Source organism: Cygnus atratus, chromosome 24 (assembly GCF_013377495.2).
Source record: "Cygnus atratus isolate AKBS03 ecotype Queensland, Australia chromosome 24, CAtr_DNAZoo_HiC_assembly, whole genome shotgun sequence".
Lineage (NCBI taxonomy): Eukaryota > Metazoa > Chordata > Aves > Anseriformes > Anatidae > Cygnus > Cygnus atratus.
This window is the reverse complement of record NC_066385.1, coordinates 1,986,014-2,006,852: the sequence shown is the minus strand read 5'-3', so window position 1 is coordinate 2,006,852 and position 20,839 is coordinate 1,986,014. Positions and strand designations below refer to the sequence as shown.

At 51.5% G+C, this 20,839-nt stretch overlaps 1 protein-coding gene across 1 annotated transcript in view; it reads left to right on the top strand.

Annotated features, from left to right (window-relative positions):
- Positions 1-20,839, top strand: part of CR1 (complement C3b/C4b receptor 1 (Knops blood group)) — a 67,386-nt gene that overhangs the window by 32,215 nt on the left and 14,332 nt on the right. Inside the window, 31 exon segments of the mRNA XM_050715262.1 lie at positions 64-160; positions 898-980; positions 1,850-2,041; positions 2,695-2,877; positions 3,297-3,482; positions 4,288-4,381; positions 4,754-4,839; positions 5,456-5,647; positions 5,802-5,987; positions 6,793-6,886; positions 7,263-7,348; positions 7,965-8,171; positions 8,565-8,588; positions 10,349-10,377; positions 11,581-11,719; positions 13,080-13,268; positions 13,934-14,116; positions 14,251-14,430; positions 14,557-14,742; positions 15,262-15,444; positions 15,583-15,762; positions 15,890-16,072; positions 16,353-16,574; positions 16,875-17,066; positions 17,315-17,414; positions 17,758-17,843; positions 18,795-18,989; positions 19,338-19,520; positions 19,625-19,816; positions 19,995-20,094; positions 20,259-20,344. Of these exon segments, the coding sequence (XP_050571219.1) occupies positions 64-160; positions 898-980; positions 1,850-2,041; positions 2,695-2,877; positions 3,297-3,482; positions 4,288-4,381; positions 4,754-4,839; positions 5,456-5,647; positions 5,802-5,987; positions 6,793-6,886; positions 7,263-7,348; positions 7,965-8,171; positions 8,565-8,588; positions 10,349-10,377; positions 11,581-11,719; positions 13,080-13,268; positions 13,934-14,116; positions 14,251-14,430; positions 14,557-14,742; positions 15,262-15,444; positions 15,583-15,762; positions 15,890-16,072; positions 16,353-16,574; positions 16,875-17,066; positions 17,315-17,414; positions 17,758-17,843; positions 18,795-18,989; positions 19,338-19,520; positions 19,625-19,816; positions 19,995-20,094; positions 20,259-20,344 (4,518 nt within the window).

Here is a 20,839-nt window from a genome sequence, read left to right as displayed (position 1 = left end):
CACCTGCGTTTCGTTATAATGCAATAAAATACAGCTAATGCTGAGCACTTGCTCCCCCCCCAGGAAAGTTGTGCCGTGAACCAGACATAGAAAACGGCAAATTTCACTACTCAACCGACCTCCGGTTCGGGGCAACAATAAATTTCACTTGTAACTTCGGGTAAGTGTTCGCACGGGTTGCTGGTGAGTTGAGGGAGCTGAGGCTGGGAGACCTTGGGGACTCTTTTAATGCCTGGGGGCCGTTTCCTTGGCAAGCACAGGCCAGGTGGGAGGTGTTCAGAGCAGGCAGCCCTGGGGATCAGGCTCCTTCCTGTCCTTATTACCAGAACAGGTTATTTTCTGGGTGTGAGATCATGTTCTTTGCAAACTGCTTGCAACTTTGCTTTGAAAAGAAATTTGTTCACTCCTTGTCGCTCCTTATTAGTAATTATCAATGTTTCAGGTGTTTCCTGTACGTTGGTTAATGCTTGGTGCACTTTCCATCTGAGGCCCAGTGGGTGCCCTGCAGGGATGTTTGCTGTTGTGCAAAAGAGGAGGGTGGGGGGAAAACAAGCCCAGTGGCCTGGGTCTAAGCTGAGAGGCTTTTGGTGTCCTGGTGATACAGGGACAGGAGAGAGTGGCCTGGGGTATGTCAGTGACACCCAGCCCTGTTCGGGTCTGCTGCGCAGCCTCAGGATGGGGATGCTCCTGCGAGCTTGTACCCACCTGCTACAAGTATGAAGTTTCCTTAAATTGTGTCAAATAATGCATTTCTTTAGGTACTGAGAAAGTTGTATTTCACAGGATGGAAGGCTTTTTCCCCTAGGTTTCATCTTCTCCAGAGAATGCTACAAGAAACTGTATGGTTTTCTGGATTTCAAATTTTTTCAGTTTTTAAGAGATTCAATCTTTTCTTAGGTACCGATTAGTTGGGGAACCATCTGCGCGATGCATACTTAGTAACAATGAAGTTATTTGGGATAACGTTCCATTCTGCGAGAGTAAGTACATCTTAAATGTTCTGTGTACATCTTTCTTGAGGCTACTGCATATCCCTCATAGTCCTGGGAGCAGCAGATGGGTTCTGTCTTCCTGGCACCTGGTGCAAATTACATCAGTCTCTAAAGAGATTACCCTTTACCTCTCCCCCAGACAAGCACTCCCAGCGAAAGTGGGAATGAAAATTAAATACTAAGGAGGATCTGTGGATGTTGGCAGCAGCTCGTGAGTCAGATCTGCAGGGCAAGCAGCTTCTGGGGTTGTTTTTCCTGGCTTTTGGCCAGGCTGGTGTGGGCCCCACACTGCTTGTGTTGCACTTCTCATCAGTCGGGCACTGCCGAACTGCTGATCGAGAGCTGTGCTTGGGATGGCTTTAGATGTGACAATGTCAAAAATACGTGTTTTCAGAGGGGAAAATAATTTCAAGAGTTTTCTTCATTTGGGCATTGTTTGTACCCAGTAGGCAACTAGCCGTCAGCTGCAGATAGCTTGGATGGTCTGTGTCTATCAGAAGTATTCTGGCCTCCTCCTCAGCAAGAGCAGGAACTGGTATCACCAGTTGGTGAAGTTGCCAGGCTACTTGGCAAGACAACATGTAGTGCATGTGTAGTGCATCCAGAAGGACTCGTCTTTAACGTCTCCTCTTGGACAATGGCTGCTGCTCTGCTGTTTTAACACCCATTAAACAAAACTTCAGAGTCTGAAGGAGCATTAGCATTCAATACTATAGGTTAAGATGATTGATTTAGGGCCACTTACCTGCTTTTTTTTGGCTTTTCTTAGTAGTTTTTTTTTCTGTTTAAGTAGCTAGATGTCAGTTTCATATTTGATGGAAATGTTCTTGTATTTTTGCCATCGCTTTCCTATGCAGTTATTCCCTGTGAACCACCTCCTGTAACTGCAAATGGGCAGTTCAGCGGTACGCAAACAGAATACACCTTTGGCTTAGCTGTAACTTACACGTGCGATGAAGGTTTTTCTCTCATTGGAAGCTCCACGATTTACTGTACAGTGGATGCTGAGTCCAATGGAATATGGAGTGGTCCAGCCCCTGAATGCAAAGGTAGATGTTTTCTTTCTCTCCTTATTCTTTTTGCTTTGTTTCTTACCCCTCTCCCATGTGAATTATTTCCGGTAAGCTGCCAAATATGAGAAGGTTGATTTGAGTATAAAATGATTCCCAGACTTAATGCAGTGGTTCCGAAGTCATAGTCAGAAGCAGGGCTTGGTTTAATGGATTCTTCAGCACATAGAAAGCCACTGTAATAACCTAGATTGAATGAGAATAAGCAACACTGCCTCGTTCCACCAAAGGTAAAGCTGAAAAGATAAAGTGGGAAACTACAGCTTATGTGAAAGGGCCGAGATGCTGTGCCTGCATTCTTCCTGGCAGCAGTAACGAGACTTATTTTCCTTTTGGTCTTCCACAAAGTGTAAATGAACACGATTCATTTGTTTGGGATTCTCAGAAGTCCTTGAGAGCAGTCCTCTCCCTGCCTGCGTCCAGGGCTTTCTGCAAATGAAGCTCTGTATGCAGTTTTTAATGGTGTCTCTGCTCACGGAGTACCTGTGGCATGCTGGGGACCTGCCTCTTGTAGAGCAGAAGGATGGCGGTTGTCACCAGAGGAATTACATGAGAAACTTATGTAGACACTGTGGGGCTTTTTTTTTTTTTTCTTATAACAAGCATTTTTACTGATTTGTCTTCACTTCCAGTGGTGACATGTGAAAATCCAGTAGTGGAAAATGGGAAGAAGTTAACTGGATTTGTTGAGCAGTACACATATGGAGATACAGTGACCTTTGAATGTCTTCCTGGTTATTTTATGAATGGTTCTCATACAGTTAAATGTGATGCAGACAATGCCTGGAATCCACCTCTGCCAAAGTGTGACCGACGTGAGTACAAACAAACTTAAATTTTGAAGCAATTGCACTGAATGATGCATTTGTGAACTACAAATGGTCCAGAAGTACATTGAAACGAGAGATGAAGCTGCCTTCTGCACCTGATGGGCTTGCTTCCTTCATGCCTGGTGGGGATGTTTGACTTCCAAGCTCCACTGTGGCTGGTGCTGCAGGTTGGGTGGGCGGACACTGAAGCAGCATCAGAGAGGCAGAGATGCTCTCCCATCTCCACCTTGTCTCTGGCTAAGCAAACTGTGATATATAAGCGGGTTGAATGCAAACTGTATCCCAGACACCACAATTCAAACAGGTTAAAACAGTGTGTGCTCCAAAGCACGGTTCACAATCGTTCCTGCTGAACCTCTGGGCACTCTTCTGTAGCTGAGTTTGCTTTTGTCTCCAATTGTTAGGCTACTGTGGTCATCCTCCCAGCATCCCTTTTGCTGAGTTAATGGGGACTGTGAGTAGCAGCTCTCCTGCTGGAACCACGCTGACGTACAGATGTAACCCGGGGTATGCTGCAGGAGATGGAACGTCTTTGGAAGTCACTTGTCTGGGGAATACCAGTTGGTCTGTAAGCTCCAAGTCATGTACACGTGAGTATCTCTGTTCCTCTCCTGTCTGGGCTGGCTGTACAAGTGATCTTGCTGTGCTCAAAATGTTCTTTGCTCTGAAGTTTGGTTCATATCCAGCTCTGGGTTTGCAGACACACCTAGAATTTTCTTGCTGAACTCGTTTGAAGTGTGTGTGTGTAAATCTAGCATTTTGGTCTACTCGAGGAACTGAGAACAAGCTCTGCATGCCTCAGAGTATGTTTATTGCGTATGTGGGTTGAGTGCTTTGTTTTCTGAACAAACTGAACGGCTCCGCTCTGCCTCCAGGCCCCCACAGGTCAGGTGGCTGTTCCCAGCGAGGCAGCTGGAATCGACTCTTCTGGTGGATCAGCTTTTGCTCTTGCTTTGTAATCCAACGTGTTTTGAGGACAGTCAGAGGAGTTGATCAGATTGTGCCATGAGCTTTACTCCTTCCTGCTGCTTGCACATAGCCTTTCTCGCTTGCTGTATGCCCCAGTAAGAGGTGCTTGCGTTGCAGTCACCTTCCCTCAGGAGCCAGGCGTGTGGCTGGACGTAGGCCGTGCCGTACCTGGCACAGGTCGGTGCCCTTCCTCTGCGCTGGCTCGTGATGTTAAAGTCACTCATGGTGTTAAAGCGCAGGGCTGAGCCTCCTGCTGCCACAGAGGGGAGGTGGTCAAGTCCTTCCCAGGCTTCTCTCCACACAGATGAGTTTTGGCAGGGTTGCAAAACTGTCTGAGGTGTTGGTGATGTCGGACCAAGCTGAGGCCCTATTGCTTGACAGCATCACCACTTCAAAGCAGGTGAAGTAACCTCTTTTTCTCTCTAGGACAGCAATGTACTCCTCTCGAGATAGAGAACGGGTTTGTAAAAGGGGAAGATTTCCTGTTTGGGACAACTGTGGAGTTCTCCTGTCGTGATGGGTGAGTGGATGCATGCTTAGACAGGCCAGCGGTGGGGTTCAGAAGACGGGGGTCCCAGAGAGGCTGCCATACCCACTGGCCTCCTCCTGCCCTGGTTTCCCAGTGCAAGCCACAGTACAGCTGTGTATGAGCTCTCCAGTGAGATGAGCGCATGGCAACGCGCGCTGACTGGTAATGCAGCAACCTCTTCAGTTCGGCCGTGTGCCACCTACGGGCCCTTATCAAAGCAGCCTTTGGTGTGGCCAGACCCCATTTCATAGCAGTGGCAACTCCTGGTTAACAACTTGTATCCGTGCGATGGCAGGGAGGAGTGGGGAGAACCTTTTCTGGGGTGTTTGTGGGAAAGCACTCAACTTCCTCTTGTTTCCTTAGGTATGAATTACAAGGGTCATCTTCTGCCAAATGTGTGGCATCAGGAAATGGAGTTAGCTGGGATGTGTCTCTTCCAACCTGTAAAAGTAAGAGGAAAAACTGCACAAAGCCATTCAGACAACACCTGGAACTGCTCTGGTGGTGGGCTTGGGCTGCTCTTGTATGCCATAACTCAATTGGCTGTAAAATTCAGGATTTCTGTACTAACTCATGCTGTGAGGCCTGAGGTGCAATATTCTTGTACAACTCGGAAACTATGCTGACAAACTGGAGGGAGCAAGGGAAGAGCAGAAATTCTATGAAACTATGGGAAAAATGGTGATCTGATTTCTAAGTGGAGTAAAGTTTTTTTCTTTCTCTGTAGTTACCAAATAATTGAACATTAGAGCTCTGCCCACTTAATTCGATGTAATGCTAAAGTCAGGTAGTGCATAGTGTTAGAGGAAGCTGGAAATGGTGGAAACGCTGCTTCTAGTCTGATTAGGCATTTCAGTGGCTTAGTTCATGGGGTGACATGCCTGGAGCTGGGCTGCCAGCAGTAGCTGAGGCCCAGTACCAAGCGAGAAAGCTCGAAGTATTTTCAGTTGCTTCTAGATGTATGCTTCTAGATGTCTGTTGGTTGGCTAGAGCTCCTCCTCCTCGTGTACCGTGTGTAAATTTTCCGTTAGCAGAAGTACTCAGACACTCTTGTTGATGTTCCAGCTGCAGGACAGCTGACTGTTCTCTGTGGAGAGCCACCTGCAGTTGCCAATGGGAGGCACAATGGCACGAAGGGGGAGTTTGTCCACGGCTCCATTGTAGTTTATAAATGCAATCATGGTTTCACCCTGGCTGGAGGGTCCTCTATTCGCTGTACAGCAAGAGATGAGTACTGTAGAGTCTGGAGCAAACTGTGATATATAAGCGGGTTGAATGCAAACTGTATCCCAGACACCACAATTCAAACAGGTTAAAACAGTGTGTGCTCCAAAGCACGGTTCACAATCGTTCCTGCTGAGCCTCTGGGCACTCTTCTGTAGCTGAGTTTGCTTTTGTCTCCAATTGTTAGGCTACTGTGGTCATCCTCCCAGCATCCCTTTTGCTGAGTTAATGGGGACTGTGAGTAGCAGCTCTCCTGCTGGAACCACGCTGACGTACAGATGTAACCCGGGGTATGCTGCAGGAGATGGAACGTCTTTGGAAGTCACTTGTCTGGGGAATACCAGTTGGTCTGTAAGCTCCAAGTCATGTACACGTGAGTATCTCTGTTCCTCTCCTGTCTGGGCTGACTGTACAAGTGATCTTGCTGTGCTCAAAATGTTCCTTGCTCTGAAGTTTGCAAACCCAAAGCTGGATATGAACCAAACACACCTAGAATTTTCTTGCTGAACTCGTTTGAAGTGTGTGTGTGTAAATCTAGCATTTTGGTCTACTCGAGGAACCGAGAACAAGCTCTGCATGCCTCAGAGTATGTTTATTGCGTATGTGGGTTGAGTGCTTTGTTTTCTGAACAAACTGAACGGCTCCGCTCTGCCTCCAGGCCCCCACAGGTCAGGTGGCTGTTCCCAGCGAGGCAGCTGGAATCGACTCTTCTGGTGGATCAGCTTTTGCTCTTGCTTTGTAATCCAACATGTTTTGAGGACAGTCAGAGGAGTTGATCAGATTGTGCCATGAGCTTTACTCCTTCCTGCTGCTTGCACATAGCCTTTCTCGCTTGCTGTATGCCCCAGTAAGAGGTGCTTGCGTTGCAGTCACCTTCCCTCAGGAGCCAGGCGTGTGGCTGGACGTAGGCCGTGCCGTACCTGGCACAGGTTGGTGCCCTTCCTCTGCGCTGGCTCGTGATGTTAAAGTCACTCATGGTGTTAAAGCGCAGGGCTGAGCCTCCTGCTGCCACAGAGGGGAGGTGGTCAAGTCCTTCCCAGGCTTCTCTCCACACAGATGAGTTTTGGCAGGGTTGCAAAACTGTCTGAGGTGTTGGTGATGTCAGACCAAGCTGAGGCCCTATTGCTTGACAGCATCACCACTTCAAAGCAGGTGAAGTAACCTCTTTTTCTCTCTAGGACAGCAATGTACTCCTCTCGAGATAGAGAACGGGTTTGTAAAAGGGAAAGATTTCCTGTTTGGGACAACTGTGGAGTTCTCCTGTCGTGATGGGTGAGTGGATTGGATGCATGCTTAGACAGGCCAGCGGTGGGGTTCAGAAGACGGGGGTCCCAGAGAGGCTGCCATACCCACTGGCCTCCTCCTGCCCTGGTTTCCCAGTGCAAGCCACAGTACAGCTGTGTACGAGCTCTCCAGTGAGATGAGCGCATGGCAACGCATGCTGACTGGTAATGCAGCAACCTCTTCAGTTCGGCCGTATGCCACCTACGGGCCCTTATCAAAGCAGCCTTTGGTGTGGCCAGACCCCATTTCATAGCAGTGGCAACTTCTGGTTAACAACTTGTATCCATGCGATGGCAGGGAGGAGTGGGGAGAACCTTTTCTGGGGTGTTTGTGGGAAAGCACTCAACTTCCTCTGTTTCTTTAGGTATGAATTACAAGGGTCATCTTCTGCCAAATGTGTGGCATCAGGAAATGGAGTTAGCTGGGATGTGTCTCTTCCAACCTGTAAAAGTAAGAGGAAAAACTGCACAAAGCCATTCAGACAACACCTGGAACTGCTCTGGTGGTGGGCTTGGGCTGCTCTTGTATGCCATAACTCAATTGGCTGTAAAATTCAGGATTTCTGTACTAACTCATGCTGTGAGGCCTGAGGTGCAATATTCTTGTACAACTCGGAAACTATGCTGACAAACTGGAGGGAGCAAGGGAAGAGCAGAAATTCTATGAAACTATGGGAAAAATGGTGATCTGATTTCTAAGTGGAGTAAAGTTTTTTTCTTTCTCTGTAGTTACCAAATAATTGAACATTAGAGCTCTGCCCACTTAATTCGATGTAATGCTAAAGTCAGGTAGTGCATAGTGTTAGAGGAAGCTGGAAATGGTGGAAACGCTGCTTCTAGTCTGATTAGGCATTTCAGTGGCTTAGTTCATGGGGTGACATGCCTGGAGCTGGGCTGCCAGCAGTAGCTGAGGCCCAGTACCAAGCGAGAAAGCTCGAAGTATTTTCAGTTGCTTCTAGATGTATGCTTCTAGATGTCTGTTGGTTGGCTAGAGCTCCTCCTCCTTGTGTACCGTGTGTAAATTTTCCGTTAGCAGAAGTACTCAGACACTCTTGTTGATGTTCCAGCTGCAGGACAGCTGACTGTTCTCTGTGGAGAGCCACCTGCAGTTGCCAATGGGAGGCACAATGGCACGAAGGGGGAGTTTGTCCACGGCTCCATTGTAGTTTATAAATGCAATCATGGTTTCACCCTGGCTGGAGGGTCCTCTATTCGCTGTACAGCAAGAGATGAGTACCGTGGTGTCTGGAGCACACCTACTCCTGAGTGCCGAGGTGGTTATCTCCTCTCCATGTCTTATTGTCTTGTTTCTCTCTTTTAAAAAAAAAAAAAAAAAAAATCCACCATTTTTCACTTCCTCTGTGAATCCTCGAATCAGATAATTCAGCTAAGAATTAATCTTTTTATGCTTCCTGGCACAGCTTCTGTTAAAATCTCACGCCAGCAGTGTATGATTGTGTTGCGGGATGGGCTTGCAGGCTGCTGGAACTGCTCCTCTGTTAAAACCCAGGTGTATTTCTGGGATACATCTGTGGTGTAGGGCTATGTGTTGCTTGAATTGTCTCACGTGTGCACTGGCTTTCATTTGAGATACTCAGTGTTGTATAGTCTGAATTTCTGTGCTGCCTGGATATTCAGGTTCACATTTTGGCTTGTTTCCTTTCCAGGTGGAGCGACCACCATCATTGTCGGTAGGTAACATGTACCCTGGATCTTTGTGCCCCCTTTCTCACCCATCTTTACATTACTGTCTCTTAATTATTCTGCTTAAACCTGAAAAAGGATTAAGAGCCTTCCACTACAGTCTGTCACGTTTATATTTTTGTTGCTCTAAGGTCATGTGAAAAAGAGGGGAGGAAGGTAAAGGTGCTACATGCCTGTGGATGGGGAGGGAAAAGGCAAGTGAATGTGTTTGGAGCACAGATTGAAGTCTGTTGTGTCTCCTGCAGGCATCCTGCCCCTCCTCCTGGCGTTGCTGGTTATGAGCTTCTAGCTCAGGTTGCGGCCGCAGCGGGAATGCCCAGATCAGCTCCTCGGGGAGCTCTGAAATCCTACGGGTGGTGGGACGTGATCACGCTGATCCCCGTGCTCCGCATTGCCCTCTGCTGAAATTGGCCTCACAATAGCAATCAATGAAACTTCGATGGAAAAAAGATGACCTTTACCCCCAGGTGCTCCCTCCCACTGCCCAGGACTGCTCGCGCTTCTGTCTGCCGGAGCCGTGTGTTGTACTGGCAGCTTGCTGCCACCCAGCCAGGTCTGTGGCTTGAAAACCGAGCACAGTTATCCCCACGTGAAGTTGCAATAGTGCCAAAGACTTCTGTGCTGTGCTGCTCTGGACTCAAGGAAATTGGGCACTTTGGGTACCCCGTGTGTTCTGGTTATTAGCCCTGCTGAGGTAATGTTGTGCCCAGCTCTGATCAGGGTTTTTGGGTGTCATAAGTGAACTGATGGGAAAAGTGTGAGTGTCTTTGTGTGAGTGATATGTACTTGAAGAAAGTGTTTGATATGTATAGATTGTGTAAGACAGGTGCTCCCTGGCAGTACTGAAAGCACTGAAAACATTCGTATAGAAGCACATGTTGTAGCACTTACTTCAAGGCAAGTCTGAACCACTGTGCAAACAGCCAGCCTTACAGATGGGCAATTTTACCAGAGAATAAAACTGTGAATGCCTTCTTACAAAGAACAACTCCTCTGACTCTTCCTGTATGCACTAAAGTTAGTGCCACGGCAGATTCTAAAACTAGCTCTGTGATACGTCAAGGTTTTTCTCTGACTGCCTTGCAGAAATACCCTTCCTGTCAGTGCAGTGACTCAGTGCTGCTGTGGAAGTGGTGAAGCAGTCGGGTGCCTGAAAGCCCCAGGAGGAACCGCAGCAGGGTGGGTGCTCAGCAGGGCAGGTGGCCCCGGGGCCAAATGCGGAACTTGCAGCTGTCTCTGCAGATGCCACCGAACGTCAGAAAGTTGCTCGGTGTGAATCTTTTCACTTTCTGCTCAAATGCTGCCCCAATAGGAGGCCCTGGGGCTGCTGCAGTGGTGAGGGAGGAAAAACAGGTTTGGGCTTCTTGCTCCGCTGGTAGCGGGGCTGGTGCACAGAGCAGCTGCTGCACCTGGAAGTTGGCACAGATGCACACCAAGTCAAAGCCTTAATTTACTCATCCGTGGGGAACAAATGCTGCATTTTTGTGTGTGCTTTTGTCATCCTGTCGAACCTGTCCCGCCTGGTCCCTGTGCTGAGGAGGGCTGGTGAGGGTGCTGCGCCCAGCTGAATGAGGCAGCGTGCTGCAGCTGGGCGTGCTGGCCCCTGCTTGGCTTTGGCAGTGCCACAAGGACAGCTCTGGTGATGGAACCTCACACACCTTGTGTAAACTGAGGATACGGGCTTAAGGTGCAGGGCTCTGATGCAGGGGGTTAAATGACCAGTCTGTGAGCTTTGCACTGTGCACAGGTGGGAAAGGGAAGCCTTCGAAATGTCTAGTACGTGCTTCTTTGTTTCTGCATTTTTACTCATGCTTTTCTACTAACAGGAACGTGCATCTAATTAGAGGGAAAAACACAAAGAACGATTTCCGTCACCATGTTAGTCTCAAATAGAAAAGTTCCCCTTACCAGCAGAGCATCATCCTGCTCAGCTGTCACTGTGGCACAGCAGAATCCAGTTTTCGGAAGTAAATCTTACAAAATAAGCAGTTACAGATTGCTGTTTCATTCATATTCATGCATTTTACATATATATATACACATGTACGTGAAATGTGTGAATATATATTTCACTATATAGATGTGTGTGTATATATGAAAAACATTACTGTAAGCCACATGAATGACCAGGTAATCAAAACAAATGGAAAGCCTAGTACCTTAGTCATGTGTTTGGTTTTATTTTAATCTCAGCACAATTGTTTCTACTGTATAGTCCAGAATGTGTCTTGCAAATGGTTTAGCTCCTGATTTTAAGGATCAGCTTGAAGTGACCTACCTTCAGCCCAATGGAAGGAACTGTAAATGCTGTCATACAGCTTACAGATGTGGTCACCAAATTTTATGGTTGAAGAGCACTTGTGTGCTGTGTTTATATGTGAATAGAATTAAGTTGTGTATAATTTAACTTTATGATCTGAATGTAAGCAGTCTAATGCATATCCAGTATATAAATGTCAAAATTGCATGTTGTGGAAGGTCTCTGTCAATAAAAAGGATAAGAAAGACTTCAGCAGTGTACATCTTACTGCCTCTTCTAGGCTCAGAGAGCATCCTCAGCTATGTTGCCCCTGGTCCCATGTGTGGGAGGAGGGGGAAATGCCCCCCTCTGCCCTTCCCCTCACTTTGCCCTTCCCTTCCCGTACGTGGGGGGCTCAGCTGGTTCCTGGGAAGGGCTGCTGGGGGTTTGGGGAAGAGCCCAGGCCACTTCCCATAACCAAGGATGCTCTGCAAGGGCCTCATCCAGCTCATGGCTCCACTGGGTGCTCTGTCACAGCTGCCCTGGGCCCTGCAGTGGGTCCCAGGGGGCCACCCTCCCCTGCATGGGGTAGGAGGGGGTGGGAGCAAAAATAGCAGCAGCAGAAGCGTCTGGGACCTGCACCACCCTGGGGCTGGTGGCTGCGCCCATCCTGTGCGGGGAGCCCACGGGTTCCTGTCCCATGGCACCGGGAAGCCCCGCAGCTGCGGCTCCTTCCGCAGGCCTGGGGGAACTGGGGTGTCCATATCAGCCCGCGGCCCCCCGGGAGCTGCAGTCGGGACCGGAGCATGGTGCTCGCCTTCGCCCTCCGCCTCCTGGGCAGCTCCGCTCTGCTCCTGGCTGCCCTGGCTGGGGCTCAAGGTAAGGCAGACTCACAGGGCTGTGCCTCTGTGCCCTTCCTCCTGCGACCCTCCTCTGCCTCCTCACTGCCCCTTTTGCTTTCCCCAGTGCAGGCAGCTCTGTGCCAGTCCCAGGGTGACGTGGGCACGCCAGACCTTGAGCATCACAGAGCCTTCGGGCTTTCAAATAAAGTAAAACGGGGTAGAAAACATCCAGCCCGAACCTCGCTCTGGTTCCCCGTGTGTTAGGCTGTGTGGGACGGGGGAGGACTGGGGGCTGGCGGGGGCACTGGGGGCTGTTCATCAGCCTGCGCTGAAGGCAGGGAGCTGCGCACCAGCACCTCCGTCGGCACGTGGCTTGGGGTGCCTGGGCCCTTCAGGTAAGGTTATGCTGGATGGGGACTTGGCAGTGATGGGGATGTTCTGTAGGGCAGCATCAAGGCTGCCCTGTGCCCTTCAGTGGCGGGGGGAGATGGGGGTGATGGAAGGGGATGCCAGAGGCTGCAGGAAGTCCTCCACGACCCACCCATCTTCTTGGAATAAGGGCTTGATCTACGTGTTCGAAGTGCCAGAATAAAGCCAGGGTATGAGCAAAGCATTTTATGGAAATTAGGCGAGGAGGCTGTTGTAATAATAGCTCGTGTTTGGGATTTGTCAAGTTGAAACTTGCCATGTTAAATAGAAATGACTTGGGATGGGGCAAGCGAGGAGTGCAATGGCAAACAAAGGCTGAGCTGCTCGGCAGGGTGGGTGCAGCCTGGCAGGCAGCCCCACGTCCCCTCGGCGGGGACGGCACAGCCAAAACCCACAGAAACTCAGCTTCGTCTCTGCGGTGGGGCTTTGTTTACCCCTTCCCGTCTTGTAAGCGTAGATGTTGTGACCTGGCTCCCCCGACAAGGCCTGAGAAGGCCTTTGGTGCTGTGTGGGGGTTCCTGCTGGTGCCCTTGATTGTGTTTGTTATTCTCAGGCATCCTCAGACAGCAAAAGCTGCTCCCCGCCCGTCTTCGCTGGCCAAGGTGGCTCAGTGCCAGGCTTGGAGCCAAGCATCAGCAACCTCAAAGGGTTTAAGGAAAAAAGGAAACTTATCGCTAAGTTAACACCTTGTAGTGCGGGGGAGCAGCTTGGGGTAAGGGGCTGTGGTCCTCTGCTCAGCAATGCAGGGGGAATTACCAGTGAGAGGCATTTCCACTTCTTTCCACGTGCCCATATCTAGTGCAACTATTTGCTCCGTGATCCAGGCGGCTTCCCTGCCGTTTTGGTTCAACAGGCTGCGCGGACAGCAGCGACACTGCACCCGTTGCAGGCAGGAAAGGCTCAAGGGCTGTGCAGCTGAACGCCGTGCTCTTTGTCTGAACATCATGCTCCTTGTCTCCCTTTTCCAGTTATCCGATGCCCGCCCCCATACATCCAGAATGGGAAGAGCGTGTCTGCTGCTCGCTATGTCTACAGGGCTGGGGACAGCGCAAGCTTCACATGCAACCCAGGCTACACCTTGCAGGGCTCCCACACCAGCACCTGCCAAGCTGACTCCAGATGGAGCCCACCTGTGCCAGAGTGCAAAAAGGGCAAGTGTCCCAGTGGGTGTGCGAGTGGGATGGCCATGGGGGGAAAGCTCCCTCCTGTGTGCACTCTCTTTCATGAGAAAGTAAGGCCAGGATGCATCTGTCCTTGCTGCTCTTCCCAAAGCAAGGTGTTTCCAGTGAGAAGCAGCTTGGGAGAGAGGAGCTAGGGTGGGAAATGAGGCTGCTGCAGCCTGCCCTGGGCTTTCAGGGGGATGGGAAGAAGCTGATGCTGGGGCTGCAATGCTCTGCGGCCAGAGGCTGTAACCCCCAGGCACACCAACGAGCCATGGGCCAGCCGTGGGGAATGGCACTTTCAGCCTCCCCGGGGGATTTCTCTGCTTCTGTTCACAGTCAGATCGGGGATGTTTCCTTCTTCCTCCTGGAAGGGGAAGCAATCACAGATTCCCACTCTTCTTGCTGCTTCCATGTTCATCTTCTACCAAATCTGTGGTGTGCCCGCGAGTTCCCCTTTCAGGGGTGTCCCTATTATTAGTAATTCCCTCTGGCTGTGATGTGATTGTAATCTTGGTGTTGCTCTAATTTTGGTTAACACATACTTTGGCCCAGCAAACAGAGCAAAGACTGAGCAGGATTCAGGATGTTACCCTGGCCAGCTGTCCTAGCATGCAGAATGGGGAGCAGTGGACTTACGGGGCAATTTCTCCTCCCTGCAGAGGTGACGTGTCCTCAGCCACCAAACATCGCCAACGGGCTGCACAGCGGCCAGACCACGGACAAATTTACTCAGGGAGACATTGTGTACTACGGCTGCAAGGACGGCTTCACGCTGGTCGGGAACATCTCCATCAACTGCTCGGAGGCCGGGCTGTGGAGCCGGCCGCTGCCACGCTGTCAAGGTGGGTCAGGGCATCCCCGCGGCGCTGCAGGAGCCGCTGCAGGGCTTGCGGCACCGCTGGGAAGGGAGGGGGCTGAGTGTGCAGGATGTGGCCCAGGCACCGACATGTAAAGGCCATGTCCATGTTCCCTGCAGCAATTGGCTGCGAGAGACCCGAGGTGCGGAACGGAAAGGTGCACAAGCACCCGAACACCTACGAAGCCGGGGAGATTCTGCGCTTCAACTGTGATGCTGGCCATGCCACAGATGGTGCTCAGGAGGCTCGGTGTCAGCCAGGGGGCACCTGGGACCCACCAGTGCTGGCCTGCGAGAGAGGTGAGTGCGGGCAGGGGTGCTGAGCTGGTCTCATGGGGACTTTTGCCCATCCCCTCACCCTGCAGCCGCTCATTCCCCCATGCACTGCCCTCCCACTAACCTGGACTTGCTGTTGCCCTCTTGCAGTCCGACCGTGCCCCATGCCCCCGAAAATCAGCAATGGCAATCACGATGGGCAGGGCAAAGCAGAATTTACCATGGGGATGTATGTGACCTACACCTGCGATCCCGGCTACTACCTCGCTGAGGACATCTCGCATGTATTTTGCAAAGCCTCGGGGAACTGGAGCCAGCCCAGCCCGCGCTGCGAAGGTGCGTCCGCACGGTCACCTTGTCCTGCAGCCAGCTCCGTGTGGCACTGGCACGGGGCAGGCCCTGGCCATTGAGCTGAGACCTTCAGTAAGGGACTAAACTCTCCCCTGATTATGTATATATACAGTTTTATAATATGCAAAGAATGATCTTACAACCATGAACTCAGAGCTAGATGTTTCTGAAGCCCACGGCCAAGCGTGATGCCGACATCTGGCCTATGGTCGGCGTGCAATGCACACAGAGGGGCTGCAGAGGCAGCAGTTCCTGCACAGCCTCAGGTGAGGCTGGTTGGGCTTCCTTGAATCAGTCAGCACCCCTTTTGGCCAGAAAAGCCAGAGGAAAGGCAGAGCAGCCACAGCAGGCTGCCAGGAAAGAGATGGGCAGTACCCGGGGTACCAGCCCTCTGCCCCCCACCTGCACCTTCCCAATGCTGGATGTCATGCTGGTTTGAGCTGTGCCAACTCCCCAGCACCACCTCTTCCACACCCCCCATGAGCCTTTCCAACCCCTCTGCAGAGGTGATGTGTACTCGTCCACCGAACATCGCCAACGGGCTGCACAGCGGCCAGACCATGGACAGGTTTCCCCAGGGCACGACCGTGTACTACGGCTGCAAGGACGGCTTCGCGCTGGTCGGGAACATCTCCATCAACTGCTCGGAGGCCGGGCTGTGGAGCCGGCCGCTGCCACGCTGTCAAGGTGGGTCAGGGCGTCCCCACGGTGCTGCAGGAGCCGCTGCAGGGCTCGCGGCACTGCTGGGAAGGGAAGGGAGGGGGCTGAGCGTGCAGGATGCGGCCCAGGCACTGATGTGTAAAGGCCACGTCCGTGTTCCTGCAGCAATCGGCTGCGAGAGACCCGAGGTGCGGAACGGGAAGGTGCACGGGCACGAGAGCACCTACGAAGCTGGGGAGATTCTGCGCTTCTACTGCGATGCTGGCCATGTCACAGAGGGCGCCCAGCGGGCTCGGTGCCAGCCGGGGGGCACCTGGGACCCACCAGTGCTGGCCTGCGAGAGAGGTGAGTGCGGGCAGGGGTGCTGAGCTGGTCCCATGGGGGCTTTCGCCCATCCCCTCACCCTGTAGCCACTCGTTCCCCCTTTGCGCTGCCCTCCCACTAACCTGGACTTGCTGTCGCCCTCTTGCAGTCCGACCATGCCCCATGCCCCCAAAGATCAGCAACGGACAACACGACGGGCAGGGCAAAACTTTTTTTACCACGGGGATGTCTGTGATGTACAGCTGCGATCCTGGCTACTACCTCATTGGAAATGCTCAGGTGGTCTGCAAAGCCTCGGGGAACTGGAGCCAGCCCAGCCCGCGCTGCGAAGGTGCGTCCGCACGGTCACCTTGTCCTGCAGCCAGCTCCGTGTGGCACTGGCACGGGGCAGGCGCCGGCCGTTGCCACCAAATCCTCAGAGAAAAATAATCCCATGTAAAATGTCACATGGTAGAAATTAATGTCAAGCCCTCTTGTCGTGAAGGTGGGGATGGGGAAGTCTATATAAATTTCACGTAGATTTTGCTGTTGCAGTATTAGCTGTCTGTTTGGTTTTTTTTTCCTTCTTTTTACTCCTTTTGCACATCACTTCTGCGCATCTTCCTTTCCAGTGACGATCTGCACAAAGCCAGATATACTGAACGGATGGATAGTTGATGGTGAAGGACTTATCTACGGACCTGGGCAGATGGTGACGTTTCAGTGCCATGACGGTTACAGCCTGCAAGGTACTGCTAAAATCCTCTGCCAGGAGGACGGCAGCTGGGACCCTCCCGCGCCCCTCTGCAACCTGCACCATCACCAGCTGCTGCCGATCAGGCCTGAGCGTTCAGGTAAACGCTGACGGGGCTGCCAGGGGCATGCTGCTATTTGATATCCCTTAACCCCCCTCCAAAATGTGCCTAAATCCTGTAAGAGAGTAGGAGATTTAAGGTTGTTTTGGGAACAGGAACCTGATCCTCCGGAATCCTTTGGGAAAATACATTGTTTTTGTTTAATAATGGCTACGTTAATCAAAATAAAGAATTTTTCAAGGCAAACCAAACCTCTTTCCTCGCAACATTGTTGTTTGTGTGCTTGCACCTGGCATGCTGGCCCTGCTTGACTCTCATATCTGTTTTCTTTCCCAATAGGTGGTTGTGGTGCTCCTACAAGGTTACCCTTTGCTGAGCTAAACGAGGAGCATAGGAATGAGATTGATTTTTCTGTTGGGAAGACTGTGAAATACACTTGTCGGCCTGGATTTGCTAAACACCCAGGATTGTCACCTACTATTACATGCCTTCAGAGCGGAGTGTGGTCAGAAGCACTAGAGTTCTGTAAAAGTGAATAGCTCCTTGATTTGGTGTCCGTTGTTCGAGAAGGAATAGGTGCTAGGTTCTGTCTGTGCTGCAAAAACCTTACCATTATCCTGGTGTTCCAAGAATATGTGACTAGTAAAGCCATGTAACTTTATGCTGTTCAAAACCCGTTTTGGGGGTAATTGGAAATGTGGGCAGATTGCTGGAGTTGTAGTTGTATCTGCAGTGCCATGGTGCAGTGAGATCCTAAAGCGAGTTTCTGTCTCCTGCAGGGAAGCAGTGCAACCATCCCGGGGAACCCGAGAATGGCAGGATTACCTTCCTGGCGGATCTCTTCTTTGGGTCGACCGTGGTCTACAGCTGTGAAGAAGGGTAAGTGCTAGGTCCTGGTTCTGCTGCTCCTTAAAATGCCATGGAAAGATGCATTAGGTAAGTCTCCCTTTTCCCCTCCTATTCATTCATTCCCAGAACGTGGGTTCTGTGCAGAAGCCACTGTGTAGTTCTGTACCTCTGGGAGCACGTAGGGCGTTCCCTACCTTCTGTGTACACATTTATGCTGTGGAATTGGTACAGGGTGCTGAGCTGGGGGGAAACTTCTCCCAGGGGGCCGGGGCTCTGCGGCCAGCAGGGCTGCCTGCGCTGTCTGCTGGTGAGAAGGAGGTAACGGCTCACACTGAGGCAACTCTGAATTAATACGAACTCCTTCTAACACCAGGCACAGGTTAATCGGACAGTCCAGCAGGCGCTGTGAGATCTCTGGTGGACGTGTCGCGTGGACCGGCGATATCCCCACCTGCCAGCGTAAGTAGCTTACAGCCCTGGGGGCTTTACGTGACTCTGGTAAATAGTTCCCAGCACAGGCTGCCAAATCTTTCCAATCAAAGTTTTAACGGGGAATTTCTCTGCTCTGAGGGCATGAAAAATATCAGGAGGTTTTGATGTCATAAGAAAATATTCTGGGAAAAGGTACAAGATCTCAGAGCTTAATGGATTACAGAAAGCAAGGTCTCAGCTGGAGCTTTCTCAGTAGTGCTTGTGTGCCCTGTCTCTGACTAACATCACAACCCTGATGTAAGAGGAAAGGAAAATATTATGTTCAGCTCAGGGGGATTAATGTTAGACACAGAAGGACCAAGTCACTGCTGTAAGGAGATGCAAAGTGCTGCAGATCAGCCAGAAATGGGATCCCAGCACCCCTTGGGCTCTCCCTTTCAGTGCATGCACAGACAGCTCATTTGTGCCCAGCGCTGCCGCAGCACACCTCAGCAATTAGAGATCAGCGTGTCTTTGCTGGTTACATAGAGGTCGGTGACTGTTTCCTGAGGACAGAAAAGAAACATTTACTGGCACCTTCATTTTAAAGCATTTTACAGATTCTCCTGGTACACATTAACCTAACAGGTGACACACAAATTACTGCCTGTATGAGCCTTTGCATTGTGTGCAGCTGAAAAACCAGTATTTTACGTGGGCGATACAAAAGAAATTTTCTCTTTTTATTTCTTAAATGGTAGAAAGCACAAAGCATGTAGATGCTTCCTCTAAAGAGAAATTTGTCTTACTGGCGTGCTTTCTGACTGTCATAGAAATAGCTGCTCAGGGAAATGGGCTGTCTACAAGGTCTTACTGGGGAGGCCACATCATTGTGGTTACTCTGTCAGTAGGACAAGAGTTTGTGCCCCACAGACTGAGGGGCTTCGAGTACCTCAGTGCTGCAGTTGCGTTCAGCAGGCTCGTTCCGCACTGCTGCAGGTATCCCCTGCATGCCCCCGCCCAACATTCCCCACGGGAAGCACACGGGGCGGCTGCTGGACGAATTCCACTACGGCACGTCGGTCACCTACAGCTGCGAGCCTGGCTACCCGCTGCAGGGAGAGGCCTCCATCTTCTGTACCACCAGGGACGGGATGAACGGGGAGTGGAGCGGGCCTCCCCCGCTGTGTGGAGGTAGGGGTGGGCGCCTGGAAGAGCTTGGGTGCAAGCCCCCAGCCCCGCTGCTTCGTGTTCGGGATGATGAGGGGACCTCAAGACGACTGCTTGTGCCTGGGTGCCCGCTGGGGCAGGAGCTGCTGCTCTGGGGCAGGCGGAGGGAGGAGGCCGTGGGAGCAGCCCGCTGCCTCCAGCATCCCCAGCCTCCCCTTCCAGGTGGATCTCCCCCACAACTCTTGTTGGGTGGGTGGTACAGCATCTATCGGAAAGTTATCTTCCAGGCTAGTGTCTTAAAAGTGATCACAGCTGGAAGTGGCTCGCGGCCGCACAGCTGTGCTGCTCTGAGGCCCTGCGCTTCCTTCCCAGAGGCGAGATGTCCCGTCCCGCAGATCCAGAATGGGCGAATAGTGTCGGCTCCCAGCATCACCTACACGTACAAGGACACCATCACCTTCGAGTGTGAGCCAGGCTACACCATGCGCGGGCACAGCGTGGTGCAGTGCCAGCTGAATAGCACCTGGGAGCCACCCGTGCCAGCCTGCGAGCAGGGCAAGTGTCTGGGCAGCGCTCTGCGTGCCAGCCCGACTCTGCGTCCCCGGCCCCACGTTTCCCAAAACACCCTTGACCAGGGGGCTGGCTTGTGTCTCCCCCAGCTGGCTGCAGTGCTCCCCCCAGGCTGGTGTTTGCTGAGCTGAAGGAGGCATTCAGGAACCAGAGCGCCTTCCCCGTGGGCAGGGCGGTGGAGTACGTATGCCGGCCCGGCTACAGCATGCACCCAGGGATGTCGGCGACCGTCGTGTGCCTTGGGAATCAGACCTGGTCTGCGGCGCTGGAGTTCTGTAAAAGTGTGTCCTTCAATGTTAGGCTTGGCTGGAAATTCACGCTTCTTGGGTGTGAAGCCCTCTGGCTTTATGGGTTTCTTTGTTTGGGGCAGCCTGCTGCCTGTGTGAGCATCCCCAGGGGATTTGCGCGCACCACGCCGGTGAGCAGCAGAGCTCTGAGGGTGGTGGTGTTCCCTTCTAGGGATGCAGTGTGAGAACCCCGAGGATCCGGAGAATGGCAGAGCCGTTGTCTTGACCGACCTCCTCCTTGGGTCCAAAGTGAATTACACGTGTGAAAAAGGGTGAGCCTTGCGACTAGCCAAGCAGAAGGAAAGCAGGTTTTAAGTGGCAAAATGGCTTTACGTGAAGGAATCTGGTTCCAAAGTCAGATATCCCGGCCACCAAGGGTTGTAAAGGAATCTGAAGGTTCCTCACATAAATAAATAATATTTCTGTGTGACCTCAGGCACATGCTGGTGGGGCGGTCTCAGAGGACGTGTGAGATCTCTGGCACCCGTGTCTCCTGGAGCGGAGCTGCTCCCGTCTGCCGGCGTAAGTAGGCCACGAGAGAAGATCCTGGGGGGTGGCTTGCCCTGGTGCTTGCAGCAGAAAGAGGTGAATCGTTCAAGACAAATAATTTATTGCAAAAGATTTCTCAGGTCACTCTAGGTATAAAATATTTTATTTTTCTTTTCTTTGTGTTTTGAATATTTCTTGAAAATGTTTCCAAAGGTCTTTTATCTTGGTCCAGCCTGGGAAAAATGTTGATGTTTTAAACTCCCTGTTCCTGTAGCCTGTGTTTCTCACTGGTCACATGTAGGAATGTGTGGTCAGGCTCTGTCTGCATGTGTCAGCAGTGGTTATGGAAAGGGAGGTAAGATCAGTCCCACCACCTCCAGCGATGGGCAGCGAGGAAGTGACTCACAAGAGGGCACAGGTTTTCCTTCCTGGAGGACCTTTGTCTCAGGCCAATTTGGGTCATCTTATCTGGAGAGCATGACACTGGGACGGGTTCACCCTTGCTCACTCCATCCCGGCAGCGTGCGT